This window comes from Pseudonaja textilis, chromosome 3 (assembly GCF_049901715.1).
Source record: "Pseudonaja textilis isolate UNSWEBS1 chromosome 3, rPseTex1.2, whole genome shotgun sequence".
Lineage (NCBI taxonomy): Eukaryota > Metazoa > Chordata > Lepidosauria > Squamata > Elapidae > Pseudonaja > Pseudonaja textilis.
In genome coordinates this window covers 19754928-19781973 of record NC_141992.1, presented here as the reverse complement: position 1 = coordinate 19781973, position 27046 = coordinate 19754928, and the positions used below count along the sequence as shown (strand labels likewise).

Below are 27046 nucleotides of genomic sequence, written 5' to 3'. Positions count from 1 at the left end.
GCAAATAAGCCGGGGAGGTGGTTAGCCCATAAAATTAAAAAAGAACAAGAAAAGAGAACAATCGTAGCTCTCCAAGATCAGGAAGGGAAATTATGTACACAGACCCAAGAAAAGAAAGAAATTGCTAAGGAGCTTTTTATGAAATTGTATAAACAGAAAGAAATACCAGAAGAATCTATTGATCAATATTTGAATGAAAAGAACTTGCCTGAAATTACTGATGAAGAGAAACAGAATTTGAATAATAAAATATCTATAGGAGAAATTAGGAAGGCAATTGGAACACAGAAAGCAAATAAGACCCCTGGCCCAGATGGAATTCCTTCAGAATTCTATAAGGAATTCCAAGAAACAATAGACTAGATATTGGTGGACTTGTACAATGAAGCCCTGGAGAATGCTAGCATGCCTAAATCATGGTTGGAAGCATATATCATCCTTATTTATGCACAACAATCAGACCCACAAAAAATTCAAAACTATAGACCAATATTACTTTTAAATGTAGATTACAAAATAATGGCTAAAATATTGGTGGAAAGATTAAATAGAGTATTAAGTAGAATTATCCACACTGATCAGAATGGCTTCCTCCCCCATAGGCAAATAAAAACAAATACAAGAACCATTATGGTTATATTAGAATATTATGAAGTATACTCACCCAAGACAAAGGCATTGATATTTTTAGATGCCCAGAAGGCTTTTGACAACCTGAATTGGAACTTCCTTATTAAACAACTGATAGGCATGAAAATTTTATAGGATTTATTAAGACAATTTATAACATGCAAACCACAAAAATATTAATAAATAAGGAAAATACAGATACCATAAAGATAAATAAGGGAGTAAGACAAGGCTGCCCCCTAGCTCCTCTATTGCATATATTGGCAAAAGAGACTCTCTTAGTACAAATTAGGCAAAATCAAGAGATTAGAGGATTAAAAATTAAAAAAGAGGAATATAAAGTCCAGGCATTCGCTGATGGTATGGCGTTTATATTAGAAGAACCCTTAGAAGTGAGCCCGATACTACTAAGAGAAATAGAAGAATATGGAAAGGTGGCAGGGTTAAAAATGAACAAAGAAAAAACAAAAGTGTAACAAAAAACTGTACAAAGGAGCAGAAGGAAGAACTAGCAAATAAATTAGGTATGCAGGTGGTAAAATACTTAGGGATCTGGTTGACTGCTAGATGTTCGTTAATTAAAAAAGATAACTATGATAAGTTAATAACGCAAATAGTTAAAGATTTAGATAATTGGGCCAAATTGCAGTTATCGCTATTGGGACGTATTTCGATAGTAAAAATGAATATTTTGCCAAAACTGTTGTTCCTGTTTCAGACAGTGCCAGTCAAGTTGGAAAAGAATTTTTTTGTAGAATTAAACAAATATATATCTAAATCAGGCATGATTTTCCCCTCTGAAAAAAAAATCTGAAAAGTAGCCAGGGGTGCAGGGGTTGCCTAAGCACCCACCGCGGCCCGCGCAGCACCCTGGTGGGAATTAAATTGGCAACGCCCCCTTGAAGCTTTAGCAGAGTATCAGGCAAAACTTTGCAACGAGGTTTGCTTCCTTCCCGCATTCGCTCCTGCGCCTCCACCGCCCGCCCCGCGTGCGCCCTTTTGAGGCCGGCCAAAAGAGACCCCGCACCGCGCGCCAAGAAATCGCACACACAACACCAACACTAGTGACAACACACATTCATACTAACCAATTAATGGCCTCCATCCTGCTCTGGGTTTTCCAGGCCCACTGGCAGAACCAAGTTTTCAGGGCCTTCCAGAGGAGTGTCAGAGTGACAGCCAGTCTAATCAGGGGGGTGGAGGGGGTATGATGTTCCAGAAAGAGGGAGCCACCACAGAGATGTTCTCCTGAGCCCCTGACAGCCCCCAGAAGCCCACCCCTACTCCTCCTGCTCTTTCTCCCAAGGAGACCCTAGGACCAGGCCAGGTGTGGACACTAGCAGCCCCACTTGCTTGGCTGAACTTGTGCTTCACACCCCCATCTTTGCTGTACTCACACAATGCCATCACCACCCCCAGCCCAGAAGTAACACTCACCCACCGAGCCTTCTGGCCAGATTGTGAACCACCCAAGGAAAAGTTTGCAAAGAGCAGAACTTGAAATGCCCTGCTGCCTTCCCCATCGACTTTGCTTGGCAAGTGGGCTTAATGACTCATCCTCCTCACTTAATGACTGTGATGGGCACTGCCAGGATTGCTGTCACTATGCAATGGGACCCTGAACTTTATAACCATGCTATTGATGATAAAAATCCTGGTCCCAAACATCTGATGTTTCCTTACCTCCCAGCTCAGGTGGGTCAGGTAGATATGACCGGCAATAGATAACCTGGTCCCAAGCCACTTCCACATTGAGTTACTCCCTTCTTGTACGCTGCGGTCAGAAATGATCTTGCAGGTGAGCTTTTTCCAGTCAGGAACGGACTGCCCCCCCCCCGAACCCCAGGCAGAGTAAACCTCGCCACTCCCCCAGGCTCCTTCAGCTTGGCAGCCTCTGTAGCAAGGTCAGAAGGCAGATCATGGGGAGCCTAAGGGCGCGCAGGACACTTTTTAAAATTATTATTATTACTTTATTAGCCGGGACGAGTAGTTTCCCCAAGGGCATTTTGGGTGCAGGGAGGGAGTGCAGCACCTCTGTTTCCCGGGGCTCTCCCCCTCCATCCTTTGACCTCGTGCTTCTGGTCTCCTCGGGGAATCTCCTCCACTGAACAGAGCGGGGATGTTTTGCCGGCACGCTGAGCGGCCTCTCCAGTCATTGCAGGGGAACGCGGTGGCGCTCCCGCAATTACCCAGGGGACAGGGCTTCCATTCATTCCCTGAAGCTGCTGGCCAGCGTGAGGTTAGCTAAACCACTAGGAGCGGCAAGAAAGGCGCCAATTCGCCTTCTCCCCGCGAACCGCCAGCCTTAGACTCGCTTTCTTTGGAAAGGGGGCCTTACAGCTTCCTTCCCAGCTGGAGAAGATGGCGGGGTGGGGTAATTCAAGCTGCCGCCACTGCCGCCAATCCTCCATGGGAGGAGCCCCATCAGAAGACTTGTGCCTCTGCCTCTCCTCAGGCCGTTCCTTTTGGGGGGCGATTCCCCCCAAAAATCGGAATTCCAATTTTAGTCGGAAGAATATCATGTGTGATCTAAATTTATATGGCAGAGGAAAAAACCCAGAGTGAAATATAAATTATTACAGGATGCCAAGAAAAAAGGAGGATTTGGCCTTCCAGATTTTGAATTATATTATGATGCTGCTATAGTAAACTGGCTTAAGGATTGGGTTAAATTAGAAAATAGAAGGTTATTAGTATTAGAAGGTTTTGATCTTCAACTTGGCTGGCATGCCTTCATGTGGGATGGAAAATCTAAACAACATTCATATTTCCAAAGGCACCATGTAAGAAATATGTTGTTCAATATCTGGGGAAAGATTAAAAAAAACACTACCCAAAGGTTCCACCGTGGCTATCTACATTGGAAGCAGTCACATATCCAAATCTATTGGATTATGAAAATATTGTCAGGTATAAAGATTTACTATATGATACTGGAGAGCTTAAAAATAGGAACCAAATACAAATTCAAGGAAAGGAGATAGCATGGTGGGCCTTTGCACAAATACAAACCCATTATAAAAAAGATAGAGAACAATTTGGCTTTAATATGACCCCACAAGAATTAGATAAAATATGGGTAGGAGAGGAAAAGAAAACAATTAGTAAAACATATAAATATCTTTTGGATTACAAATTAAAAGAAGAAACAGTCACAGAATCTATGATAATTTGGGGTAAAAACGTGGATCATAGTATTGAATTAGATAAGTGGGAATACATCAGGCAAACAAATTACAAATTAACCATGTCAGTCTCATATAAAGAAAACTTATATAAAATGGTTCATCGCAGGCACCTACCTCCTGCGAGACTGGCTAAGATGTTCCCCAACCTACCACCCAACTGTTGGAAATGTAACTATGCACAAGGAACATATTTTCACATGTAGTGGACTTGCCCATGTGCTCAGAAGTTTTGGAGAAATATTAGAAATTGGATTTTAAATATAACAAAACAAAATTTAAAACTTGAACCCGAAACCTTTCTGCTAAGTATGATAGATTTAAACATGGAGAAAAAAATATCAATATTTAATTTTGCACATCATAACTGCGGCCAGAATAACCTACGCACAAAACTGGAAACTGTCTTTCATTCCTTCAGAGGATATGGTAATTAAAAAAATACAAGAATGTGCTGAGATGGATAGCCTAACCAAATTGTTAAAAATAAACAAGATAGTGACTATTATGAAATATGGAACATTTGGTATGATTGGTTAAAGAAAAGGTAATATTTGATATTTGGATAAATTATGGAAATGACAGAAGACATGCATTTAATTATAAACTATATAGAGAAAGTAAAACATTAAAAAAATGAAGGAGTTATTGTAACAAGGCAGATCACATCAATGATAAAGATAAAGAAAAAAGATAAAGAAAAAAAATTAACCATTGCTCAATATATGCTGTAAAATGTGTATGTGTGTGTGTATGTGTATGTATGTGTGTGTGTGTGTGTCTATCTATCTATCTATCTATCTATCTATCTATCTATCTATCTATCTGTGTGTGTGTGTGTTTTCTCAACTACAATGACGTGGGAAAATACCCGAACAAAGCTGAATTATATATATATACATACATACATACATACATACATACATACATACATATATACATATATACATACATACATACATACATACATGTGTGTGTGTGTGTGTGTGTGTGTGTTTTAAATGTATGTCAAATAAATGTTTTTTTTCTAGAATAATTTTTTTTTAAAAAAAAGAAGAAACAAGGAAAAAAATGAAGGCATTGAATTATGTTTAACCTCAAGAGGATAAAAAAACAACATGAAAGCTCTCTTCAAATACTTAAAAGGCTGTCACATTTTGTGTTTTTACTTTTTACCCTTTCTTCTCACTCTCCCAGGAAACATTTGCTGTTGGACAAATTGAACATTGCAAAAAATGAGGTACTCCTTTAGCTTTCAAATAACCTTAGCAAATAATGTATTTTAAATATTCCTATGCCAGGCTTCAAAACTTATAATACAGCTTGCAACTGCTGAAAATACTGAAAAAAAGTACTTCCCCTTAGGCCAAGGGGAAGTCACATCTTGATACAAACAATACATCTAAGGCTATTTGCCATTAATGTTATCTGCCTTGAAGATTTTAGGAAATGCTAGTAAACAACAGCCTTAGAAGAAACTGGCTGCTATTGTCCCCTACTGCCAACAAGTCATCTTTAACTAGCCTGCTATGTCTGCTATAAAATCTCTAACACAAAGAAATTAGCGATAACAGATTTCAAAGAAACAATAAAATACAAAGTAACATAAAGGGGAAAAGTGGGAGGGGATAAAAGCAAAAACTTAAAAAGTAACACACCCAAACACTAAAACATACAAAAAGTGACTTCTGACTCTTTTCAGTGCAGAGAAAATTATAAAACCTCTGAGTTTAATAATATCAACACCTAAACACTTTTAAAATATTAATAACTAGTATTTGAAAACACAATATTCAAATACTCTCAATCAGTGTAATCTAACATATAAAAAGCCTATAACAATGAATTATTGTAAATTATACCAAAATGGGTAAAAAAAAAAAAACTAAAAGGAGCAAGTCAAGTCCATATCTCGATGGACTGTTTATTAAGATGAAACATGGATAATGAAATTTTCAGATGTGCATATGCTGACAGAAAGAGAGATGATATGTCAGCGTAATTACATTTGTTGAAAGAAGTGAAAATGGCTGTGTATAAGAGTATGCTTGAACCTACCTTGTTATATGGAAGTGAGGTTGGGTATGTCAGAAAAAAAACATAAGGGTTGAATGAAAGTGAGAATTAACACGTTATTAAATAAGAGATGGGATTTAGCAAGAAAAAAACGGGTGTTAATGGAATATGAATACATAAGTGATTGAATATCATAAAAGAAGTCTATCAAAATGGATTGGTAAAATAAAGAAACCTGTATAAAAAAGTATTGCATTGATGCAGAGGAAGGAGAAGAAAGTTGTGGCTATATGAAGATGATGACATTCTCAAAAAGTAAGAAATCTGAAGAAAAAAGTGGATATACAGAATTAGTATACGGACATGGGTGAAACAAGGATGGGTTACAAGAAATGGAGAGCTATCATGAACGGTATTGGTCTGTCTTTCTTTAGCCCAGATAAGACACTTCTGATGTTGTTTGTTGTTCAGGAGCGGCTTGACAAGAGGAATACGACATTTGAAGCCCATGTCTAGGATCCGTCTGTGTGTGGTGGCTCTTGATGCACTGACTCCAGCCTCAGTTTACTCCTTGTGAAAGTCCCCAACACTTTTGAATGGCTTTTTCCTGACAATCCTCTCCAGGCTGCAGTCATCCCTGCTACTTGTGCACCTTTTTCTTCCACACTTTTCCCTTCCACATAACTTTTTATTAATGTGCTTTGATACAGCACTTTGGGAACATCCAACTTCTTTTGCAATTACCTTTTGAGGCTTTCCCTCCTTATGGAGGGTGCCAGTGATGGTTTTCTGCACAACTGTGAGGTCAGCAGTCTTTCCCATGATTGTGCTTCCTACTGAACCAGACTGAGAGACCATTTAAAGGCTCAGGAACCCTTTGCAGGTGTTATGGCTTAATTAGATGATTAGCATGGGACACTTTGAGCCTAGAATATTGAACCTTTTCACAATATTCTAATTTTCTGAGATTGTAGAATTGGGGTTTTCATGCGCTGTAAGCCATAATCCTCTCAATTATGACAAATCACAGCTTGAACTATCTTGCTTTGCATGTAATGAGTCTATCTCATATATTAGTTTCACCTTTTAAGTTGCATTACGGAAATAAATGAACTTTTGCACAATATTCTAATTTTTCGAGTTTCACCTGTATGTCCCTCAGTGAGCTGATCATTGCACTGATGAAATATGACTAGCTAGATCCAGCTCTAGCATAAGGAATCTTATCATGGATCCTTCTTGGGTTGCATACAAAATCTACACACACACACACACACAAACAGGTACACACACATACACACATACTGACTTTTTCATTCCCATCTGTTTCATACAGATTGGATTGTTTGCTTTACTTCTAGTAAAGTTACCAGTTTCCTTTACAGTTGTAGGCTTTTCCCCCATACTTTCCAAACACATTCCATCTCTCAATAAAGAAAATGCAGTTTTGCTGGAGGCTGAAATTATTTGTGCAATTAAAGGTGAATTCAGGACAGAAACAAAAGGAAGTAAAGCATTATGAACTCTGAAGTGAAATTGATTACCGTATTTCCCCATGTATAAGCACCCCCTTTGTATAAGCCACCCCCCCAATTTTTGGACTGTGAAGTTTTGAAAAAAATATTTTATTAGAGAAACAAGTTATGAAGAAAGAAAATTTACAAAGAAACAAAATTCGACGTCTAGATCTACAACTTCGGTCATGACGCCGAAAGCGGTGCGGGCAACGCTAGCAATCTATGCATTGGAACGAGAGTAGGAACGAAGCATTCAGGCCGATGCCTAGCGTATGCATTTCTATCGTGTACTCGCACTCGTAATCGTATCATCACGTACAATTTTTACAAAAAAGTATAGCATACTGCTGGAAAACCAGTTTATTCCTACTTTATTATTTTATGCATTTTTCACGTATAAAAAGTGTGCCTGCTTTGTATATGCCACCCCCCTACTTTTTGGGCTTGAAAATTTTGGAAAAAAGGGGTGGCTTATACATGGGGAAATACGGTATTAGTCAAAGTAAGTTTCATCTCAATTAGGACGAGCATTTCCGGAACAGCAGCTTCTCGCATACAGTGCATAGAACAATTCATATTATTTTATTAACCACACTAAAAGCCTTACCAAAGTGCCAATTAAAATGCATAGAAAGGTTCCAGTGTCATGCAATCTATAATGATACTACCATTACAATAATCTAAGCAGGAGAATTGTATATAACAATAACTAGATCAGAGGTTTCCAAAAAGATAAAGAAAACCGGAGTACCATCTACATTATGATAACATTCATCCCTGCAGTTCCTAATATTCTTTCAAGCATGGAGGATAAAATAGGACTGGTATCACCCCACAGAACAGTGGCTATAGGATGGAGCATTATTCCCCAGTGCTACCCCTTGTAACAGAATAACAGAATAAGAGAGTTGGAAGGGACCTCGGAGGCCTTCTATCTAGTCCAGCTCTCTGCTCAAGCAGCAGATCCTATACCATTCCAGACAAGTGGCTGTCTCTACTTAAAAACCTGCAGTTGTTGGAGCATTCACAACTTCTGGAAGCAAGTTGTTCCACTGGTTGATTGTTCTTACTGTCAGGAAATTTCTCCTTAGTTCTAGGTTGCTTCTATGTTCAATTTCCACCCATTGCTTCTTGTCTTCTGGTGCTTTGGAAAATAGGGTGACACCCCCCTTCTTTGTGGCAGCCCTTCAAATATTGGAACAGAGCTATCATGTCACCCTTATTTCTTTTCACTAGACTAGACATACCCAATTCAGGCAACAATTCTTTATATGTTTTAGGATCAGAATCATTCCCCCAGCCCCAAATCTCCTAAATTAATTTAGGATGGGTTTCAGCAACCTGCAGCTCTGGAGCCACATGTGGCTCTTTGGGCCCTCTGCTTGTGGCTCCCTGCTGGGTGATCCTACCACTGGTTGGCCCCGCCCCACCCTTCTCTCCCAGTAACTCCTCTCCTGGCCTGTGAAGGTAAAACACAAAAAACAGAAATGAGAGGGAGGGAGGGAGGGAGGGAGAGAGAGAGACCCATTTCCCAGAGAAAACACTGGGAGCCACAAAACCTGGGTAGGCATGGTGGGGGAGGGGTGTCATGTGACCGGGTGGGAGTGGCAATGAGTTGACCATGCCCACCCAGGTTTTGTGGCTCCCAGTGTTTTGTTTTCTGTGGGAAATGGGTCCAAATGGCTTTTCGTGTTTAAGGTTGCAGACCCCTGGTCTAGGAGGACAGTGTGAAAGATACTTTTCATATTGTCAAGGTAAGCATCCTTACAAAAATAAGGAACAGGTGAAGACTGTATCTCTGTCCAAAAGTGAATCACATTTAAACTTTTATGTAAATGGGAGAGTGTCATAAGAAATGTGAACTGTGATTCATAAGTAGAGCTTGAATTTAATAAGCAGAATTCACTGGAATTCTTTTCATAAGGACCTCTTACCTCTCTATAATGAAACAACCTTATCCACTTTTCCTGCTGGATTCTGTGTCTGTTTAATTTGTTCCAGTCTAGTCTACCAAGAGATAACCAACAGGTGCCATGGTTGATAGCATCAAAAGCTGTTGAGAGATCTAGAAACATGAGCAACGTTGTGTTACCCCTACTATGCCCTCTCAGCAGAGCTTTCATCATGGTAGATGATGGAAGCTATAACCCAGTTAAACTGCCACCACTCTCAATTATCTTGGTGGAGAATGATAAATAATCTTACCTTATATATAGAAATGAAGACATGACATGAAAGACATGGAAAATATAAGCAGGACAAATTAAGACATCTCAATGCTGGCGTAGGAGAAGGCAAAACAACCTTGCCTGAGTCTCTTTGATATAAAAGAGGGCTGGGAGAACCTCTAGCAGGCTTTCAAAATTTTGTCCTACCCTACAATAATAAAGTACCATTTCTGGAACCCATGCATTGTCCATTTCCTGATCTGGACTACCTCAAAGGCCAGACACTGCCATTTCCATCAACATATCTTTCCTGGCTAATAGAAGCCAAAAGGGAGCTCCTGGCAGAGACGCTCTATGTGTAACACTTCTTTTGGCTAAAGTATATTTCCAATAAGGAACTAAACATGAGCCTAATTCTGAGGGGCCAGAAAAAAAAAACAGGGCTTGGTATCACCATTCCAAAACCATGTTTTCTTTGAAGTCTCACTAAATTAAATTAAATTTACTCCATAATCAGCTTCAAAATTGTAGATGAAACCACTCAGATGAATCACTCAGATTCATGAAAAATCTTTAATTTTTAATGCAAATTCTGCACAAGACCTCATGTATCATAGCTGGGAGCAAAGCACACAGCAAAGGTCTCCATCTGACTACAAAGGAAAGGAAATTATATACAATTGCTCTTAAAATGTACAAGTTAATACAATGCCTTATTCTCACATAATTCTAATTTTATTCAACCAGTACTGAGGCATACCTGTTTGGCTTAGAAACATTTACATCTATATCTCTAAGAAATGAAAATTTCTATTCAAAAGACAGGAGCCTACCTACTTCTGTTTCATTTATTCTGGATGAAGCAAAAGAATATAAAGCCTTTAGCCAAAATCTATTGAACTTTTTAAGGTTCTCTGCAAGTCCTCTTTAAGTGTCCTGTTCATTTCATTAAATAAACCAGAGACTGGAGAGAGATAAGGAATTGTTATTCCATAGCTTTTCCGAAGGTTCTTGAAAATTCTACATTGAACAAATATTATTATAGGAATATCTTGATGAAGCAGGTTGTTTATTCCCCAAAGATTACTGAAAATGCTCTTTGCTTTATGTTTTGTTTTAATAAGAAATAGATGTTTTTAACTGAGTATTTTGGGAACAGTAGCCCATCTTTCTATTATGTTTTCCAGTTCTTGATGTTCCAGTGATTAGGATTATTTCCTAATCATTCAAATATAAGCTTGTTAGAATGCAAAATTATCTTATGATTTAAATCAAACTAGGAAACTGAAAAAATATCCCAGAAAACAAGAGAGAACCATTTCAATATTGCTGTCAGTACTACATGGACACGTCCATAATATCACCAAGATAATGGACTTGTTTTAAGGAAAACTATTTTAATCTGGAATTAATCTGAAATTGAGGACAATTGTAGCATTGGCCTATTCTACTGAGTCCCACAGAGATTAAGATTATTTACAGTGTATCCAAGGAGTAGTACAGATTGGATCTTTAAACAATCACATGTGGCAGTTAGTCAATGAATATGTTGATTAATCAGTTAAGAGTGTAATCCCATAGAATTTATATGCAGAAGTAAATATGCAGAAGTAAATGACTGGTTTCAGTGATAGTGCCTTGACAGCCAGGTTCAGGATTAGAATTCACAATGTATCATTTGCATATCGTGTTTATAAAATATAAAAAATTATTAATTTAAATATTAATATCTTAATTTTTGAGGGGAAATGCCTTCCTAACCCAATTTATATAGTTACTTCCAACATTTTGTAAACAATAAATAGGTAGTGTTTTTCCATTTTTGGCTAAGGTCAACTATAGTATTGATAGTCAATGATGGCATCTATAAAAGAATCAATAAAACTACAGAATGTATTTAAAGATATAAAATGAACTTATCATTTAAAGTAAAACAAATAATCAATATATCTTCAAGGATGTAAATGTTGTGGTTAGCCGGCAGCAGGTGCAGATGGCTGAGGAGAGCGATGACTCTGATGAGGGGCCAGGACCATCAGGGAGTGGACTGCTGCCTTCAGAGATTGCAGTAGTGACGAGGCGGTTCCTGAGGAGCCTGTGCCAAGTGCACGTGAATGAAGGATTACTTGGAGGAAAGAACAATTATGGCAGCACAGGCAACTCAAGAGTAAGGCTGCAAGGTAATGGCCACTTCCTCAAGAGGATAAAACAACTTGGCAAGGCTCTTTCTTGTCAGAGCTAATTAGTGGAAAGCAGCCTTCAGAACAGAATTTGTTATTAAACCTTAAAAGGTGGGGGCTGCTGCCTTTGTCTGTGTTTGCTCTTTGGGAACCCAGTTGGGTCAGAACAGTAAATCAGAACACCAAAGTACCAAACATATATTATAGTACAAATTATATTAAAACCACAACACTGAAAACAGTTAAAAGGCATTGGATTATGCCTAATGATTAGCAAAACATGTTTCATCACTGAAAAGCTCTTGTTTTTAGTAACTACCTATCTCCAAATTTGATCTTGAAGCCTAGGCAGGAAATAATCCTTCAAGTAATCTGATCTCAACCCTTTAAGACTTTAAATACCATCATTTTGAGCTGGGTCAGACTACTCTCATTGTCCAATCAGGGACTAATTAGGGTTCAGTCCTATCTTCTAAAGCAGCCCAATATCTCATGTATAAGGTGATATAGGGCAGCTTTACCTTACATCCTGCAACAGAAATGATGTTAAATATCTGCAACACCATTAAACATCTACATCTGCCTAGTTTAGGTCTCATAGGCAGACAAAAAATGCCAAATCCAGTTTGGAAATCTGGCTGACTGTGTGATAAACCATATTTTTTAAAAAAGTTACCATAAATAGGGCAATTAGCATATCAACCTGAACTGATAGCATCAAAACTTGGTAAGTAGTGTAACTGCTGATACTTTTTAAAAATGAAAAGGATACATTTTCCTGGTCTTTCTCAGTTCTACAAATGAGAAATATTTAGCAATTTATAATAAATAAATATATTAGAAAACACATTAGGAAATCCGGACTCAGACCAACATTTTAGATTGGATCAATACTTTTGAGACTGCTTGATGGAACAAGGAGGAAGAACGATCAAGCCATAACCGGGAATTTGGAATTATGTATTTATGGGTTATAGACACTACAGGTTTTGTCTTATAAGAAGCCTTTCCTATCCTTCAAACACAGGTGGAAGTAACTTCTCTGAAGGGATATGTGTCCTTTGTAATTTAAGTAACCTTTAAAAATTCCATTTCCTTAGAAATAATATCTGGCTTGCTTGTCGACTTTGACGCTTTTTCAGTTCACTAAAATGTTATTGAACTAATGATGCTTACATCTTTACTGGAAATAAATTAAGCTGGTCTTCTGAAATCCAACTAGCTAATACAAAAAAAAAAAACCCAACCCAAGAAGCTGGAAAGGTAGACAGTTGAGAAAAAAAATAACACTACATTAATGTAGCATCACAATTCTGTGCTTTCAACAGCTCTTGATGGTTATAGGAAAGGTCACTTCTGTAACCCAGCTGGAACAACCAGACTCTCCAGCCTATAACTAAGCTTAGCTTTGGAGCTAAGGTTACATCAATATAAGTACTGCAAGCATTACTAACAAAGCAAGATACACAACTGAGTTAGTGAAAACTTCAGTGGAAGTTGTATAATCCTCAGAAAGAGAAGAACTGCAGCAATGGAGTGCTAATTGGCCTACTTGAGGTCTGCTATTCATGTCAAGAGAATAACCAGATGAATCCACTTCACTCAGCTATGTTATTTTCTAACGCTTGATATTATCCCTAACAAAATATCCACCCTTATGATCAGCTATTATCTGTAATATGTTTGCTATGCTTCAATGTGCTCTTTAGTCTTTTAGGTATCCCATGAAGCTGCAGTATGTGCTGCTGTGATGGTTTATGAGTCAGCCTTTGAAGGAAAAAACCAAGAAACTTTGTATCTTGGATCAAAAGACAACAAGGTGTCATTGATTCCCATTCAATCTAACTCCCATTCACCCCATTCAACTCTAAGGTAGAGTTCTTTTACCATAGATGATCATTTCAATACTGGCTACTCCACAGCATTTATGAGAAAGAAATGCTTCAACAAGTAGAGATGGGCATGGACACAGGGGATGCTGCATGGTATGTTGAACTTAGTTTTCCAGTAGAACTGGAATATTGTGGTCAGGCAAGAAAACAAACAAATGTATCATCAAACAAATCAGAGTTTAGTCAAGTCATGAATGACTAGGCTCAAATTATGCTAGACAATTATGCAAAATCTAGCTCTCTGGAGAAGACTCTGATGCTGGGAAGGTGGAATGAAAGAGAAGAGGATGACCAGCAAACAAAGGGGATGGATTCAATTGCAGTGGTGATGGGTTCATTATTGGAAGGACCAGGTTAGGGACAGATCATGATGGAGAAAGTATATCTAGGGGTTGCAAAGATTCAAAACTGATCTAATGGCACATAATTAATCAATATCCAGTAGAGCAGTATTTCCTACCCTTGTAATTTTCAGTTGTATAAACTTCAATTCCCAGAATTCCCCAACAGATATGGCCAATGCTAAGAATTCTGGGAATTGAAAAACCACACAAAGACAGTTAGTTCTAAAGGTGCTTTTTCTTTTTTTTTTTTTTAATTTTTAATTTTATTTTTAGTATGTAAAGAAAGAGCAACAGTTTCAATGTCTATATAAACAGTGTGTTGTCTGGTTGTAGTTAATTTGAGCAATAGTCATCATCATAATGTTCATTAGTGGTAATCGTATAATAACAGTATTTTCTCAACATAATTTTTCAAGAGGCAACTGGACTTTCTGGTTTTTCTCTGAAGAAGTTTTGCTTCTCATCCAAGAAGCTTCTTCAGCTCTGAAGAGAAACGACTTCAAAGAAAAACCAAGAAAGTCCAGTTGCCTCTTGAAAAAGCACCTTTCGGACAATCATGACCTGGATGACTGAGAATCTCCACAGTCACAGAAAGGTAGTTGCAAAGAGTGAGAAACACTATAATAAAGCATGAAAGCTCAGGGCAATTTAGGAGTATTAGCCAAAAGGATGTAGCTATTGTTTCCTCCATAGTACTTGCTATTTGAAATGTTACCTCACTTAACTTGATGATCAGTGATACCTGTGATCAAATCTGCTAACCATTTTTATATAAAGAATGGATGATCCTCCAGATATTGCTCAAATCACTCCTTATCATTGGCTATGAGAACTGAAGCAAGAAGAATTGGAGTCCAACCACACTACTAGATATAGTGGTGTTTCTTACCTCTTTTAGATCAAAGTACTTATAGTATATATACTGGTATGTGCAGTATATATTTAAGAAATGGCTCTTACATTTCTGAATAGAAAGGGTAATCATTTCTCCCACAATGATTCTTTCAATTAAATTACATTCTGTATTTCTTGTATAGGCCACCCTACATTTCTCACCCCTCATTTCAATAGTGATTATTTGAAGTGAGGCAGGGAAGGTTTTAAGAATATATAAAGTTTATTCATGCCTCTCCAAAAACTAATAAAACAGGAATGCCTTAATTTCTAATTGTACAATGCTTTGAACTTTATTTCAAAAAAGTATTACAGAGCACAGTGAAGCACAAACCAAGCAGCCACATCTTTTTCCATTTCTACCTCATTTATACATACTGGCAATAGGAAATGCCAAACTACTTTTGTAAGCCAGCCAAGAAAAACACAGACAGATGATAAAATACCCACTATCAGTTGAGCTTGACTTGAAGGGGAGCATACCTTTTGCACAGATTTGCCCTTTGCTTTTTTGGACTAAATCTCGTTGATGATTTTTATGAGCAAAAACTGAACAGCTTAGAACTTTCATCTCGTAAACATTCATCTTATAAATCAAAGTACATAGTGCACTTATTTAACACAGTCCTACATATTTGAACATATATGACACACCTGTTTACTGTGAATGATTTGTATCTTTTAATTCCATGCAAGAAGTAGTTACTTGGCTTTAAGTACTTTTCCCCCCACAAGAAGCAGAATAATTAATGAATGAAACAGACATTTTTCTGCATATGAAACCTGGTGTTCTAACATTTATAGATTGAATTTGTAGGCAGCATTCAACATTCTTCTATTTTACATTTCATTCTCTATGTCTCTCTTTATCTCGTGATGCAAATATGGGCTTATAAAATGCGCCTGACAACAAATGGTACACATTTGACTTGGAAACAAAAGAGGTGTCTCCTAGGAAGTATAAATTATTCTTGAAGCCCAACGCTATGATGATTTGAAATTCTGGCCTGCTACACAAAGAAATCAGAGAAACCCATTAAGAAAGGAATATGCTATTTCATTTGACAGCTTCAAAAGGAATTTTAAAGGCACAAACTATCCAGTAGCCCAGGTTAAAAAACAACAACTCTAGATCGACAGGTATAATGTTATACAGTAACAGAGTCAGCCATTAAGGAAGTCATTTCTGGGAGGGGCTGGAAAGCATTTTAATTGCTAAGATGGAACAAGTTTAGCCTTCATGCAGATACCCCTGGCAGGATTATTCCAGAAGATGCACTAGATTTATACCTGTGATTAAAGAAAACCAGCCCAAAGTTCACATGCTGAGCTGCCTAATAAAGAAAAGGGGTGGAGCCACTCCCAAATTGGTGTAGGTCCCTATTGTTTTGTCCTGGTTGTAGGGACACTATCTACAAAGAAATGCTTCCCCCTCACCCTTTCCAACTTGGCTCGAGAGAAGGCCACTGCCGGCTAGAGCCGTCTCCTTCTCTCCCTTCCCTTCCTCATCCAGGTTCTTGAGACTGGAATGGCAGCCTCTGCCTGGGCGTGCCACCTACAAATGGCGTCAGAATCAACCTGTCAGTTCCTGCTGCCCAGCCTTCCTCCCGCCGCCCGTTCCGGCCCAGATCCCTCACAACCCTTTCCCCGGTTGATTTCTCCTGCTAAGCCCACCGGGCTCTTCCCAACGCGAGGGAAACGCGATGGTTACTGAGGCAGTATCGAAACGGGTGTTTACAACAAGCGGGTTGGCGGGGGTGGGGGTGGAGGAAAGGTGGGGAAAACGATCCACGGAACCCGCCTCGGGCGAGGGGAAGGCGCTGCACCGTACAGCATTTAGGGAATCCGGCCACGGAAATACCCTCAGTCGCTATCTGAGGGTTTTGGCCGGTTCGGAAGCTCGGGAGTCGCCGTTTCTGCAGCCGAAATGGCAGGGCCGGCACAGACCCAGCGGCATTTCCCACTAAAGCAGCCGCAGAAGTAGCAGCCACGGGTAGGAGTGAAGGAGCCGAGGCTGCCCCTCTGTTGGGAGCCGGGAACCAAAGCCGGGGCGGCGCGCTCGCAGCTATGGCTGAGGCTCGCCGTCTCGGCGCGGAAAAAGCGAGGCTTGAATGGGGACGGGGAGGCCAAGCCCTCGCCCTACCGAGACCCTCGGAGAGAGGAGGAGGAGGAGGAGAAGGAGGACGGGCGCTGAACTTACCCGCCGCGGTGCTTGTTGTCCATCCGCTTCTTCTGCCTGACCGGCTGCAAGGGGATGTTATCGGTCATGACCGCGGCAGTCGTGCGAGGAGCCGTGTCCGCGGGGGAGGAGCGCGAAACAGGTTCGACTCGTCGCCAGCTTTCGCCTCGCCCGGCCCACACCCAGCCTCTCCGCGGTGGAAGGAGAGCGCGCCTCTGCCTGCTGAAACCCGGTTTGGGGGCTGGGGGCTGGGCGGCGTCGCGCAGGTAACGTGGACTCTCACGCCGGCTCGCGTCGTCCCCTCATCTCCCCCTCATCTCGGAGCCCACCGAGCAGGGTGTGCGAAGTAGGCGAGGGCCGTTGGCTGGTCGCCTCAGGCAATGGTGCTTTTCCTCATTCCCCGCCGAGGATGACACCTCCCCGGCTGCGTTTCTTGCCGGTTTTATTCCCTCCCTTTTCGCCCCTCTGCTCTTAAGGCTGCGGCGGCTCTGGTCCAGGAATTTAGAGTGGCCTTTCAAGACTGCGGACTCCGTGGACTTCATTCCTCCTTGCTAAATCCCTCTCTCGCCTTCCTTTCGGTGAGCTTCCTGGGGCTTTCAAAGGAAACCTAGCTTCTCTTCAATAACCTACCATCTCAGAGAGCTTTTAACCTGCTCTCCTCTGCTCGTCCTTACCATCAAACATTCAAATCACCCGTGGAGAGAGCTTAATGTACAGCCCAAGATGTTTCTTTGAACAATTCCGTTCCCATGCACTGATTATTTTTTAGTTTGCAAATCCCAAAGCATTCGTTTGGAAGCTAAATCATAAGGGATAGCATTAAGATAACCTTGCTGAATGAGTGAATAATCTAATCAGAGTTGGGATTGATTATATTCACATAGGAAACCACCAATAAATCCCAGCACTGTACCTGTATTTATTACTAAGATTTGTAATTTGTAAGATTTGCCAAAGAATTGAGGCCTATGAACTATGGTGCGGAGAAGACTCCTGTGAGATTGCAAGGCGATCAAACCAGTCAGTCCTAGAAGAGATCAATTCTGACTACTCGCTCCTTAGAAGGCCAGATTCTGAAGATGAAACTCAAATACTTTGGCCACCTAATGAGAAGGAAGGACTCACTGGAGAAGAGCCTAATGCTGGGGAAGAATGAGGGCAATTGAAGAAGGGGATGACAGAGAAGGAGAGGGCTGGATGGAGTCACTGAAGCAGTAAGCGTGAGCTTAAATGGACTCCAGAAGATGGTAGAGGACAGGAAGGCCTGGAGGAACATTGTCCATGGGGTCGCGATGGGTCAGACACAACTTCACAACTAACAAGATTTGGATACTGTTTCAGTCATAACGGTTCTAAGGGGATTAGTTCCCATCCAGTAAACATGACAACATGTAACAATATAATTGCCAAATCAATACTTCAATAAATATCCAATAACCCACCATTTGTAATCCAGCCATCTCTCCTGACTTACCAGGAACAAGAACTTCATAATTAATGCCCTGCATTGTTCAGTCATCAAAGGCTTTGCAGAAAGGTTCCAAAAATTTTGGGATAAACTAGGAAATCATTTTTTAAAAAGCACCCAGGAAGAAGGTAATGAGGATCCTGATGGAGAATCTCAGAACATCTAAGCCTGTCTTGCCATAGCTTCACTATTAGAAAAGTACTGGGTTAAAATTCATAGAAAAGTAGCAAGAGAGAAACAATGGTTCACAAAAAATATTGATGCTCATCTCAGACTTGCCATTAAGCACTTGGATGAGCTTCCAGATATCTGGAACAATGGTCTATGGGGAGGTCAATCAAAAGTAGAACTTGTGAGAGTACATTGATGCCAAAACCAATATTCACAATAAGAACCTCATTCCAAATATCAAGCATGGAGATAGAAGTATGATGATTTGAGAACACTTGCCTACATGGGACCTAGACAATTTACCATCCTTGAAGAAGCAGAATATAAGGCAATCTTGCCCATTTGCTGAAACAAATGTGGTCATGCAGCAAGATTGTTGACTATTTGCCATTAAGTTCATATAGATAGGCCTTCTGTCAAATGATCTGTTTCTAACTGGTTTTCTTCAAGATTTCCAAAGGTGAGTCCATCAACCCTGTAATTGAGTAAACCAAAAAGGCAGGCAATATCCACCACTTCAGTATCTTCATTGTCAATTCTAGATTGACTGCTGAATCTGTTGTCATTAGTTTGGTTTTCTTTATATTTAATTTTTTTTTCATGGTACCTCTATTACTAGAGGATATAGATCATTTACAATTTCAGGGTACTGTCAGCAATTTTCCAGCAATTTTCTTCCTATAATTTTAAAACCATTTTATTCCAATCCAGCCTGTTTCAATATACTGTATATTCTGTTAAATAAATAAAGTGAGATTATACAGCCTTGTCTCACTAGAAGTCTGGAGCCAAGTCTCTTTGGGTAGGTTTGGTCTGGGTTGTAACTTCCTATCCTGTATACATGTTTTGTATCAGGACAATAAGATGTTGTAGGACTTCCATTCTTCCTGAGACATTTTAAAGCTTGATTTGTTCTTCAAAGGCCCTTCTATAATCAACATATTTATTTTAGGTGTTCTTTGGTTTTCTCTATTATTTAGCATACTTTTTGGCTTTGTATTCTCTCTACTTCCTACACTACATTTCTTTCTGATCTTCCCATTCCCAATATTTCTCAACCGTAAGAGTAGGTTTCTCTCAGAAGAATGTTCCTTCCATATATGCGCAGTACAAAGTGTACTGTACTACACAACAAATTATGCCATCCCTCCCTTTTGATCATGCTGGTTGGGGTTTATGGGAATCAAACTGTAATAAATAGAAAACAAATTCAACTCCTGCCCTCCAAGAAACATGATCCAATGTTTTTTCTTCATGGCCAATAGTAACATTTCAAAAGTGTGGCAGAAAGTCTGTCTCTACAGAAACCTTGTGTCCTCCGGAGACTTCTGGGCTGCAACTGCCATATTTCCTCATTGTCTGTGCTACTTGGGACTAACATGAAGTCTAAAACATCCAGAAGGCACAATTAGACAGTACCTATTATTCCCCCCTTCCCAATTTCTCTGCCTTGGTTGCATAATCTTAGGGAAATGGGGTTGAGAAGTCTTAGGTCCAAGAATCAGCATAAAATATAGCAATGCGGGATGTCTTTAGCAATACCAGTTTGGAATTTGGGAAGTTGCTTTCCCAATATCAGTGAGGATATAACCTGTTGGTAAAAGTCAGTTGATGCATGCATGAAATTAAGACATAGAATGTTGCAACAGCAGAACTGACAGTCCCATTTTTAATTCCAGGAAGTTAATACAATTAATGTAAAACTGTGCTTGCATGTTAGAAATGCAAAGGGGGAAAAATACCTCCTTGAGAAAAAGTTTGGCCTGATTGACATCTAACTTCTGTCTTACACAAATTTTATTCTTTTATGCAAAGAACCATTAAAATGAAACTTCTCATTTGTAGCCCTGAAGATGATTTCAAATGGAGGTATTTCATTATTAGCAATGCAAAGGCACCGGGGACTAGTCCCTCTTTTCCTCCATTATACATTTTGTTCTGGTAAATAAAAAAGGTGTGGGAAAATATGGAAGGATTCCAGATGGGAGACGATTGTGTCTTGATGCTCCGTAACTTTTGCCTAATTATGAAGCAGTGATTCAAAACAAAAGCCCTCTCTGGAACTTTGCGTTTCATTTTGTTACAGAAAGGTAGAGTTTCTTACACAACAAAGTGTTGGATCTGTTTCCATTCTGCAACCTATCAGAAACCAGTTTAAAGCTGATATCCAGTAGTTTTATTAATGTAGAGCCAGAAAATTGCTGGCTTAGTTCTTGAAATGATCCCATATAAAGGAAGCAGGCAGGCCCAGCCTGATCTGAGACAGTGTGAATACATATAAGGTAAACTCAAGCTTTGGATGGCCATTTTATCATGTACATGCATCATTTACTGCTTGTAAATGAACATCTCATTGTCATAACTTTTAACTGGACAAAATGGCCCATTGTTGGGCAACACTTTTTAAACCAAGGTCCAATAAGCTAATTTACAGAATGTGTCCAAAATCCGGAACCCATGACTCCCAAGGGAATGAAATTTGGCAAAATTGTAGATGCTTCAGTGCTGCTGGCTGCTCCACTGCTACTATGGTCATATTTTATTTTCTTTATTTTATCATCTTTATTTTCAACATCCAGTCTCAAAATCCCTCATGCTCTCAACCCACATAGCAATGGCCATTTACCTTCTGATGTGTGGATGAGAGCACACAGGGAATGGAAGGTTCCTGGTGCTCCTTGGCAAATTCCCACAAGGAAACTCAATGTGGAAACTGGCAAGAAGTTACAAATTGCTCTTAACAGAATAACAGAGTTGGAAGGGATCTTGGAGGTTTTCCAATCCAAACCCCAGCTCAAGGAGACTATTTTAGACAAATGGCTGTCTAGTCTCTTCCTAAAAGCCTCCAAAGTTGGAGCACTCACAATTTCTGAAGGCAAACTGTTCCACTGATTGATTGTTCTTATTCTCAAGAAATTTCTTAGTTCTAGGTTGCTTCTGTCTTTGTTCACCCATCACTTCTTGTCTTGCTTTCTGGTGCTTTGAAAAACAGATTGGCCCCCTCTTCTTTGTGGCAGCCCCTCAAATATGAACCCCAGGATTGATTCCAGGAATGGATCAGTATGAAGAATCAGCAAAGATGGAAGGTGAGACAAAAGGGGCTGGGGGGAGACGCTCCGGAAGCCCCCTGCTATCATGTCACCCCTAGTTCTTCTTTTCACTAGATTCCAATTCCTGCAACTGTTCTTTGTATGTTTTATCCTTTAAAAACCTTCCTCCACCCAATCATCTTTGTTGCTCTGCTCTCTTTCTAGAGTCTCAACATCTTTTTTATACTGTAGTGACCAAAATTGATGCAGCCTGAAAGAAGGCATGAGTATTCCAATGATCCATTAAGAGATACTTTACATGTACATTCCAAAGGATTTGATTGGCCCTCATTTTCATTACTACTAAAAACTCAATTGCTCAGTCCTGAGCAGGCTAATTCACAAACTGCTTGCAATTCTGTCATTTCTGAGAAACAAACTACATCCCAATCATGTCCTTAATCCACAGCCTTATTTTGCTCATCTCCTCCTAAAATAGACTGGCTATGAAGACATGTAAGAGCCAGTTGTTTGCCCCCTTTAAACAAAAGCATTAAATTGTTGGGCATATGCATTAAATAAATTGAAATGCAAGTAGAATTTTTGGGTATCCAGATTGGAATTATTAGCAGTACAACAGTGTCGTGCATGCTTTTAATCCATACATGGCACATTTATCTCACCTCTGTACCCAAACCCAGGCAAATGTACTGCAAATAATTGTTTAATTACATGAAGACTGTAATAAGCTGTAAGCACCTGTGCTGTCATATGCTGGGATGGCTGTTATTTTTCCTCATCACTCCCCTTTCCATTACAAGGTGTTAGCAGACATCCTTTAAACATTTAATAAAACCCTTCAAAAAACTGTCAATATTTGCAAACAAACTATAACAAAACTTACAGTCACTGGCTTTTGTAAAAAAAAGGCCATAAGGCATCTTGATAATGATACATTACTGTGTTGTATGGACTTGGGAAAATAACCCCCAAACTAGCTGGAATTTGGGAGGACACATTCACCCCAAAAGAAGTTGTGGGAGATGATTGTGGGCACAACATTTTTCCCTAGACTCGGGTAACCTTTTGTTAAGTAGGATCTCACACCACCACTCTTTGTAATGCTTTGCAATAGCATCATACCACAAAGCTTGAACATCCATGCACAATCACATTCTGGTCTAAATGTCACCCTGCCATACTGTGTCCCAAGTATGTAAATTGTGGTATTTGCATAACAATGTAGTTGTGCATTTTGTTACCATTCCTCTGCTGAAACTTTCAAACAAAATTCAAGACACTCATTACGATGGATAAAGCTTTACTAGCTTGGGACCAACTCTTTCCAAGACTGTCTATGCCTGGAAAGTCCCTCCCATGTTGCTAAACCTTAGTGAATTATCTTTGCAGTTCCCTACCAGGGATTCATTGAACATCAACAGCTAATTGTGCTTTTTCATGGTGGGACCCAGACTGTGTTTTGAGCCTTTCCTCTCCTTGTTACATTTTAAGAGGAAGCTCAGAACATTTGTAATGCCTTTACATGTTTGGAGTTTTGATTATATTTATATTCAGGGGTGGGTTTCTGCCGGTTCTGTCCACTTCTGCAGAACCGGTATCTCTGAAGAGCAGCAGACATAGAACCGGTTCTATGTCTGCTGATGTTTTTGCCTTCCCACCCACCCGGACTCTTACCTGATCTTTATTTCCTGAGTTTTCAACTTCAGCTGCTGAAGGAGGCACAGCTGCAGTTAAAAAAAGCAAGAAAAGAGGGCTGCTTCAAAGGCTGCTTCTCCCCACACAGCTAATGACGATTTACAGGTGCTGCAGCTTGTAAATCCCGAACTGGTAGTTAACCCTGTTGTATCCCACCCCTGTTCATATTGGGTATAAATATTTGTAAACTACATAAAGAAAAAAAAAGAGAACGTACGTACATTTTAAGATTTTTTAAAAAATACAATAGAAGTTTCTTTAGTGAACTGGATACAGTCATGTAGTGAAAATGAAGGTTTGGATGCATCATGTGAAAAAATTATCAGAGATTTATTCTCATATCAACAGAAATGCATCAGTAGATAGTCGAAATAAACAAACAAAATATAATCCTACACAGAATTGCTTAAATCGTCCAAACATTCACAATGCAGAAAGAGAGATTATTCTCGGGATGCACCTTTGGCATGTTCCATGTAACAAGATCCATTTTACAGTGTAAACAGTGTGTGTTCTTACTTTACAAAGTCCAGATGGAAAGGCACAACTTGGCAAAAACTGATCCTAAGCAAATTATAATAATTAAAAAAATATATAACTGGAGACATACACACATACAATAGTTCAGGTGCAACCACATTGGTTTTTCTTTTAAAAATATTATTATACATCCACTTTTTTTCATAAACCTTCTGCATGAGCGAAGCTGGACTCTGAAGTTGGAAAAAGCCACATTTGCATTCAAGTCCTCTTAATACCAAATCTTTGTTCAGTTTTCCAATGCAGCTAATACACAGGCAGATCCTGCTGATGAAAAGAGAAGGGAAGTGGGAAGACTAAACACAACTCCCACATCCACTCCATGAAATACACTTCTAAACATCTTCAACTATCTCTACAGGCATATCTTATTTTGGTTTGAAATAGTGCAGTTTCTGTTTGGATCTCAAGTTTGACACAGTGGTTATTGTCTAGAAAAATAGAACTTAACACTACCATAAACAAATTAATAATAAAAATAATAATGAGGTAGATAACTTAGAATCCAGAAGACCATTCCAGTAACCTTCATACAGTACAAATGCCACATTGGGATTTTATTCCAGGCTTTCTCCCCTAAGAACTACAAATAGATAAAAGTCCAAAGAAAATGTAGGGCTGCCCAAAGTCTGGAAAAATAGAAATGATTCAGTCTTCCTGTATGAGAAGTCGAAACTCACACAGGTATAGGTCTTTGCTGGATTGCAGCCCTGAATTGCTAAAGTGGAAATGTCTCTCACACACACAAAGACAGATGGAAACACCTACTTCATTTTAAATATAGATTTAGGCAGACTCCCTTCCATAAAGTGGAGGTGAGGGACAGTGGCTGAGAAAGAGCAAACTTGTGGAGGAACATTTCCATTCAATAAGTAATCTGCTTTCAAAGTCATCACCTGAGAATCTGAACACAAAGGGCAGAAACAGCAAAAACTCAGTCTTGTTAGGATTTGATTTCCCTTCAACCGTATGCCTCCGTCTGCGTATTTGGGATGGTAGGAGGAAAGCAAGACACAGCCACGAAGAGTCAGCTTTTTGGCACTGTAGGTGGTGCATGTACAATTGTAGTCTTTAAATAAGCAGCAGTAATCAGATACAGAGCATTTAAGGTGTACAATGGCCAACATTATGCCTGTTTAAACATTCAGTTTTGTTTTTTTTTAAACAGGGTTCTGTGTGTATATCAGATCCTCATGTCCAACAGGCATCGTAACACTATTACATTCAAAACCGCATCAAATGAAAAAACAAACAAACGAAAAAGGGAACCCCTCTAAAGGATGGCATTCTAGGATATTTACCCGCATAATTACTTTCCACCTTATCAGTCACGAATTCCATGAGTGCCATTTCCCCTCCTCGCTCCAAATATCAAAGGGAGATTTGCACTATTCTGCTCAGATCCCTTAAATGGTTTCTACTTAAGCCATCTCAACAAAAACAAATAAGCAAAAAAAAAAAAATAGAGGTAAATGTTATAACCTTTGGAATTTCACATTGTAAAACATCGAAGGTTTTTACAGGTTTATGTTTCCCACGTAAGAAGAATCTTGCAAGACCCGCATAGAAAAAGGAGGATCCTAAACTGGCTTCACTTTTGTTTTGCGCAAAACATGGGCATGATTGTACTCTGGGCAACTCTTCCATAGACAGCCATAGAATCATTTGCACGTCAATAAGAAAATAAGGATACTTGAGGTGTCATCTCTTAAAAATATATAGATATATATATATAGATATATTCCATTAGTGATTTTTTTAAAAAAATCCATCCTGCCACCTTTCAAGCTTTCTGGTTTTTAATTAACAGCAATTTTGTTCTCTTCTATGAAGTGAGGGAATTGGTGTTTTGGCACATTGTCTTCAGCGGTGCTGTTTGGCTTCTCCATCTCTGAGCCAATCACAGCCTGGGAACTATCCGCCTTGGAAACGGTGGCAGAATTCATTGCTACATTGATTGCTGGACTTCCTCCCACGGTGTTTGGAAGAGAACGGATGCCCCCACTTTGGATCACAGAGATCTCATTGGTTTTCATGGCTAAGCCATTACTGAGCACTGCAGCGTACTGGTTCCATGCTGATGGATCAAGGCTCACCGAAGGGGTCACTGCATCTTTAGGGAACATTTCTGATACCTTCTTTGAATCATTGCCAAGCAAAGCCATTGGGTTATCAATGGACAGTCTTCTTCCACGTCTGGCAGAATTGTTCCACATGTGAGTCCCAACATGGACCTTATGGAAAAGAATGTCAACATTAGACTTCTGTGGGTAGAAATCTGGGCAAAACTGGAAGAACTAAACACTACAATGAATGGATATGTAAGATTCAAATCCCTGTTCAGGGACAACAGCTACCACGACATCTTGAGTAAAAACCCCTCTCTCAATTTCTACCATTCCAGAGTTTTATTCTAGAGAAAAGTGTTTCTGTTAAGCAACTAATGGCCCTGAGGTTGGTTTGAAGGTTCTTCTGCAATTCAGACCTCTGGTGATAGCGAACTGCCTCTTACATAATTGAAAGAGAGAGAAAAGAAGTATACCCACCTACTTCTGCCTCTGTTTGGCCTCAATCCCTTGGTAGCTTGTAGCCCTATTATCACATACTTCTTATCCATTATCCAAGGATGTGTAACAAGTAATCTCCATGGGGGAAAAAGTTGCCCATTCCTGACATGTAACTTGTCCCATATTCCCTTTAATTGCAGGTATGTAATTAAAGAGAAAGGAGCGCTGGCCATGAGTCCATCATAAGGAAGATGCCTATGGAGATTTTCAGTCATACAGCTCATAGTTGTCCCAAAGGTGCTTTTTCAAGAGGCAACTGGACTTTCTGGTTTTTCTTTGAAGACAGTTTTGCTTCTCATCCAAGAAGAGCTGAAGAGGTTTCTTGGATGGGAAGCGAAACGTCTTCAAAGAGAAACCAGAAAACCAGAACCAGATGCCTCTTGAAAAAAGCATCTTTGGGATCACAAGGAAGAGAAACAAGAGATGAGAACATCTCACGAATATGGGATATCGTCCCGTAACATCTACAACAACCAAACCGTCTTGGTCTAAATTAGGGGTGTAAAACTAGATTTCTTGGAGGGTTGGATCAGCACTGTAGTTCTTCTCC

The 27046-nt window shown here is 39.5% G+C and overlaps 2 protein-coding genes and 1 long non-coding RNA gene across 3 annotated transcripts in view; 1 reads left to right on the top strand and 2 right to left on the bottom strand.

Moving 5' to 3' along the window:
- Positions 1-17495, bottom strand: part of ATP9A (ATPase phospholipid transporting 9A) — a 107867-nt gene extending 90372 nt beyond the window's left edge. Inside the window, exon 1 of the mRNA XM_026697480.2 lies at positions 17027-17495. Coding sequence (XP_026553265.1) covers positions 17027-17094 — 68 coding nt within the window. The 5' untranslated portion in view covers positions 17095-17495. The remainder of the gene's footprint in view (positions 1-17026) is intronic.
- Positions 17496-17562: 67 nt separating this feature from the next.
- LOC148126018 (uncharacterized) lies at positions 17563-26318 on the top strand. Its single transcript, XR_015742686.1, has 3 exons — positions 17563-19104; positions 21637-21730; positions 25763-26318. It is a non-coding gene; the product is annotated as an uncharacterized LOC148126018 (long non-coding RNA).
- SALL4 (spalt like transcription factor 4) overlaps positions 23701-27046 on the bottom strand; it is a 31667-nt gene continuing 28321 nt past the window's right edge. The window contains exon 4 of the mRNA XM_087928989.1: positions 23701-26163. Coding sequence (XP_087785115.1) covers positions 25729-26163 — 435 coding nt within the window. The 3' untranslated portion in view covers positions 23701-25728. The remainder of the gene's footprint in view (positions 26164-27046) is intronic.